Raw genomic sequence first — 6000 nt, forward strand, 5'->3', positions numbered from 1 at the left:
ACTAATGTTCATTGTGCAAGTACCCTTACTGATGAGGTGTGCCCCCCCAGGTGGATATCAACTACCGTCAATCCCAGCTATCCCCCCCAACCTCCCTTCCCACAGTTTCCCGCTACTTTCAATCCCTTTCCTACAGTAATATGGTAGTTATTCAAGGTCCACTTATAAATGAGAACATGTCATCTCTTTGTTTCTGTGAGAGATCACTCAGTATTATAAGCTCTAATTCCATCAACATTGCTAAGAAGTTCATGATTTTGTTCTTCTTTATGACTGCGTAATATTCCATTGTGTATATGTATCACATTTTTCTATCCAGTTGATGGTGTCTTTTGTTATCAAAATATGCCTTTTGTTTGTATCTACCAGCCTGTGGTCAAATTGGTTTCCTTAAGACTGATTGGCTTAAAGTTGTTGCAGTTTATAAGTACCTACTGATGGCACTGAGGACTTACTATATATAGAATAAGATGAGTTCTAAATTCTGTTTCTGAAAAAAATACTTGTACCACATTATGCATGTTTTGACTTGCTTAGATGAGTATATATTGGTGGACCAGGAAATTTGAGGATCTAAAAAATATCAAGTTTGTTCTTTTCTATCTGGCATATTTCATATACTGTGTGAAATGTTTTGAAGGGTCATTCATGTTGTAGAGTATATCAGAATGTTGCTTTTTAAGGCTGAATAATGTCTCATCATATATATCACCTTTTGTTAATCCACTCATCTGTCGAAGGAAACATGGATAGTTTCTACCTTTTGACTATTGTAAATAATGCTGCAGTGAACATTGGCATGCAACTATTTGGTTGAATCTTGGCTTTCAGTTATTTGGGGTGCATAAGTAGGAGTGGAATTGCTGGGTCATATGGCACTTCTCTGTGATTCTATTTAAATGAAATTTCTAGAATGGGCAACTTCATAGAGACAGAAACAGATCAAGTTTATTAGAGGGTAGGAGGTGAGGGGGTTGGGGAGTTATCGCATAAATGGTTACGATGTTTCTGTTTGGGGTGATGAAAAAGTTTCAAAAATGGATAGTAATGATGGTTGCACAACATTGTGGGTGCAATTAATGCTACTGAATTGTACACTTAAAAATGCGTAAAATGACAAACTTTATGTTATATATATTTACCACAATTTAAAAAATTAATAGTATAATATTTTTTAGAAATGAAAATTTCTTTGCAAAAAAAAAAAACAAAAACGTGAATTGTGCCTCTTAAGTGGGTGATTTGTGTGATGTGTGAATTATACCCTGATAAAGCTGTTTGTACAAACAAGTCACACTTACAAAGGGAAAGCTTAAGTTTCCAAATTTATTTTGTATTGACCATGTCACAGTAGCTAGAGGTAGCTGGAATGAATTGGATTTGGAAAATTTATGTTTCTGCCCAAAAGTAGCCCTATGTTACAAACTCTAAGGCTACATAAATTTTGTTTCGGAGAGCACAATTACTTGATTACTTGTCTTCAAAGACTTTCAGCATAAATCATGTCACATAGAGTAATGTCCATGAAGTAACTGGCAAATTTAGAGACTAAAAATCAACAAGTTGTACATAAATAGATATAAATAGATATGTGCGTGCATGCCTACACCGTCACACATATATACAAATTGTGAATCACTAACATAACAAAGCACCCAGAAAAGTGCTTTCTTTAAACTTATCTTTGTGTGTACAATATGATTAAGTAGATGCATATTAATTTTTATTTATTTTATTTTATTTTAAAGATGTAGGGTACAATTCAGTGTTAGGCACATAAGTGGTCTCATCTTACAGGAAAAGTGTGGGTACCCTTATTGATGTTATGTACTCCTACCTCCTATGGCAGTATCCCACTACTGCCAATCCCTTTCTTATAGTATTAGGATAAATATTCAGGGTTCGCTTATGAGTGATGGCATGTGGTACTCAGATCTTTGTTTCTGTGATAAATCACTGAGTATCATAGACTAAAGCCATCCAACTTGCTGTGAAGTCCATAATTTTGTTCTTCTTTATGATTGTGTAATATTCCCTTGTGTATGTGTACCACATTTTTTTATCCAGTCGAATTTCGATGGGCAACATGGTTGGTTCCATGTTTTTGCTATTGTGAATAATGCTGCAATAAACATGTGTGTGCAGGTATCTTTTGAGTTCCTCCGGGTATATTCTCAGAAGGCGGATTGCTGGGTCATATGGAAGTTCGATTTTTAGATCTTTTAGAAATTGCCACACTGTTTTCCATAGAGGTTCTACTAGTTTCCACTCCTACCATCAGTGTAGAAGATGCATATCTTACAATAGTTATGTATAATATCCACTCTAAGTTTGAGTCTTAAGAATCATCTTTATTTAGATTATGAATTGCTGAATAGTAACTCTGTTAGAAAATAATGGAATAGTTAAAGATTTGGGCTTTCACTTTAATTCTAAATATTATTACTTGGAATTATTAAAGATTTTATAAATTATAATTGAGATACATCTGAATTTTTATAAATACATATATAGGTCATTTTAAATTCCAGATGTTAGTGAGTACGTGTGTGCACGTGTGCACACACACACACACACACCCCTTCTGTATTGCTTATGCATAATTTGATTCTAGATTTGAGATATTTTGTATTTGGGAACGTCGTTATGGCTTATATTACTATCTGCTGCCCCACTTCCAAAACTTCCACCCAAATATTAGGGAAACATGACAAGTGATAAATGATTTTAAGGGATGAAATGACACACTATCCTGTGTTAAGAATACTCATTTTTATATTAGATTATTGCTCAATTACAGTTTTTTCTTTTTTTGCTTATTTTTTAGCTGCTCCAGTTGATGTACTAAAAGCACTAGATTTTCACAATTCTCCAGAGGGAATATCAAAAACAACAGGATTTTGCACAAACAGGAAGAATTCTAAAGGTTCAGATACTGCTTATAGAGTTTCAAAGCAAGCACAACTCAGCGCCCCAACAAAACAGTTATTTCCAGGTATGTTCACTTTAATATTATTATTACTACTGTTATTATTACTATTGTTACTACTAATTCTTCCTTTGCTATTTCTTTGCCAATTATTAAGATTTCTTTTTATCATGATTTGTAATGCCCAATTATAGAGAACAAAATGTAATTCTTTCATAGATCACACACCAAAAACAATATGGTCACCAAAGAAGTATAATGAAAATAGCTAATAACTACCAATCGTAATTCAGGACAATCACAGAAACGACATATATTTGAACATTTAATAATTCGTTATCTATTGCAACGTGATAATGTATGAAGGCGACATTTCATATCTAGCCTATTTTTGCATGTAATCATATAAAACTTATTTATTGTGAATGAGGGGATAGAAGGAAAAACTTTACCCTTAATGACTACCTGGGCTAATTTAGTGGGCATGTGGATTTAGACATACTTAATGCATGCTTTTCTAAAATTAATGTAAACATGTTTGTTGAAAGAGACACATTTGCTGGATGCTAATTTTGCATTATTTTTGTTTGCTGTTCTTACCTGAAATATAAGAAAAACTAGTCACGTGTCACAGTCATTGGGAGTTCTGGGACTAGAGTTTTTTTTTTTTACTTTACCTAGCAGTTTTCTAATGGTACTGAAAAATATTTGGTGATTTTTTTTTAATTAAAGCACTAATTGGTCTAATAACACCAATTATCTGGAAGTCATAATCATATGGGGAAAGGGAGTTGAGTGGTGAAATGGCAATTTCTGAGCATCACATTTTCTAAACAGGTAAATTGTTAACTGCAGTTGCCTGCAATTGATACATGTCAATTACTTATTGATTGGGTAAATGATGGATGTCCGTCCTCATTTTTATTTAACAGAAGAGGAAACTAATTTTCATAAAGGTGTGCTGACTTGACCAAATTACATAGGAGTTAGCACTTAATCCAGGCTCCAAGTCTGCTCCAAGGCTGATAAAGTGTTTCTTTTTTGTGCTTTGGGATATTCTCAGCTGCAATTTATCAGTTAAATTCTTCTTATTATTTTATGCTTTCTCTAACTGAAAAGATCTGAGTTTCCTATCTTCATATGAAGCTGTTAAATATAAAACAAGGGATTATAAAAATTACAGAACAAATACCTCACAGTACATTTTTCATAGAAAGACATTTCTATGAAATGTTCAATGTGTTTGGAAATGTCTATGAAATTATTCCAATGTGTTTTCTGTTGCTATAATATGTGGTTACTAGAAAGAACAAACTGCAAATATAAAGAATATAGTGCACATTTTTTCCTGACTTTGGAAATAAACATTAAAATAGCTATTAACCCCATAAAATTATTTAAAAATAAAATTTAAAAGACTTACATAGTAAAAATCTATGGTACTTTTCTAATTATCTGTTCTCTGATGAATTTCGAAAGCATCTTTTATAGAAAAAAGGATGGGAATTTGGAAGATTAAAAAATATATATACTAAATGAAATACCTTCAGAAATACTCAATGTGTTACAAGTTATAATTTTTTTATACTTTGGTTCATCACGTCAGCGTCAGTTTATTCTGCATTCCAATGTGGTAGTTAGTTTGATAGTTTATTTTGTTTTACAAAAGAAATACAGTGTTTGACTCTAGGAACAGCTTCCACCAAGCAGAATTAATCTATGTCAGTTTTTCCTGCCTTTTCACAGCATTGTGTCTTAGGCCTATGTTTCTAATACGTATTTTGGGTAAAAAGAGACACCTACAGGGTCTGGGGGCACAAAAAAACTGGAATTATCTTTTTGAGGGTGGGCCCCTTGTAAGACACTCAGAATTAGTTACTCTGGATCAAAAGGTGAGCCAAAGTTTTTATCTGGAAGTTTTGAGAAGGTTGCATCAGAATTTGTGAAAGACACATCCTGAGTTTAGGCAAACAGGTGACTGGCTCTTCCACCATGACTATGCACCTGCCCATACTGTGCTGAGTAAGCAGTGTTTTACCAAAAATGGTGTGACTCCCATGTCCCATTCTCCCTAATCACCCAATCTTGCCCCAGCCACTTCCCACTCTCCCTCATGAAAAAAAAAAGTCCTCAAAGGAAAGCATTTTGCCTGTGTGGAATAGGTGAAACAAAAAATGACAGCACTAAGAGGCATCAAAATGATGAGTTCAAAAACTGTTTTGAGCAGTGAAAGAAGCATCTTGATAGATGTATTACATCAAACGGTTGAAAAGAGTGCTTTGAAAATATGTAAGATAAATACACTTTTTTTGTAAATAAGTTCCTTTTTTGGGGGGTCCTCCCTCATATGATAAATACCTCATTTTTCCCTTATACAAAGATTATAAGCTTGCCTCCTTGGATCATGGATTTTCTTGTCCATTATAAAAAAATGGCAAGTAATAAAAATTAGTAATGACAAGATCATCATGAAAAATATACAAATAGTAAATATCACTATTCATTAAATAAGTAAATAGAATTTTGAAAAATGTATTTGGAATAACCTTTCTCTCAGTATAAAAATATATGAATGTGACCTCTTTTCTAATGACTCACTGGGGTTGTAGTGAGAGATTGTCAGTGAGACACAGTCATTCTAAAATTCTGGTGCGATATCCTTCACAGTCTCATCTTGAGATCTTTAGCTTAAATGTTTGAAAACGTGCATGGGAACTGAATAGAACCTGTACTTTGCAAACTCTGTTTTTCTTCTTCAGGAGACCTGCCGTGGTACAGATAGCCATCAAGAAATTTTATGTTTATATATTGTCTTGTATCTTCTGAACCATCTGGGAGGAGGACTATTTGTTTATAGATTAAGAGTTAGAAATGTAGCCGGGCTCGGTGGCTCAGCCTGTCATCCCGCGCCTTTGGGAGGCTGAGGTGAGTGGATTGCCTGAGCTCACGGGTTCGAGACCCACCTGGGCAGTGAGACCTCATCTCTACAATAAATCAAAAAATCAGCCGGGCGTGGTAGTGCATGCCTGTAATTCCGGCTACTGGGAAGGCTGAGGCGGAAGGATCGCCGG

General features: G+C 34.2%; 1 protein-coding gene across 1 annotated transcript in view; it reads left to right on the plus strand.

The window, feature by feature from the left end:
- COL11A1 (collagen type XI alpha 1 chain) overlaps positions 1-6000 on the plus strand; it is a gene marked incomplete at its 3' end in the record, with an annotated part of 207355 nt that overhangs the window by 24573 nt on the left and 176782 nt on the right. Inside the window, exon 2 of the mRNA XM_008074045.1 lies at positions 2828-2995. Within this exon, the coding sequence (XP_008072236.1) occupies positions 2828-2995 (168 nt within the window). The remainder of the gene's footprint in view (positions 1-2827; positions 2996-6000) is intronic.

The sequence above is a fragment of the Carlito syrichta genome, unplaced genomic scaffold (assembly GCF_000164805.1).
Source record: "Carlito syrichta isolate Samal-C Ts95f unplaced genomic scaffold, Tarsius_syrichta-2.0.1 Scaffold316282, whole genome shotgun sequence".
NCBI lineage: Eukaryota > Metazoa > Chordata > Mammalia > Primates > Tarsiidae > Carlito > Carlito syrichta.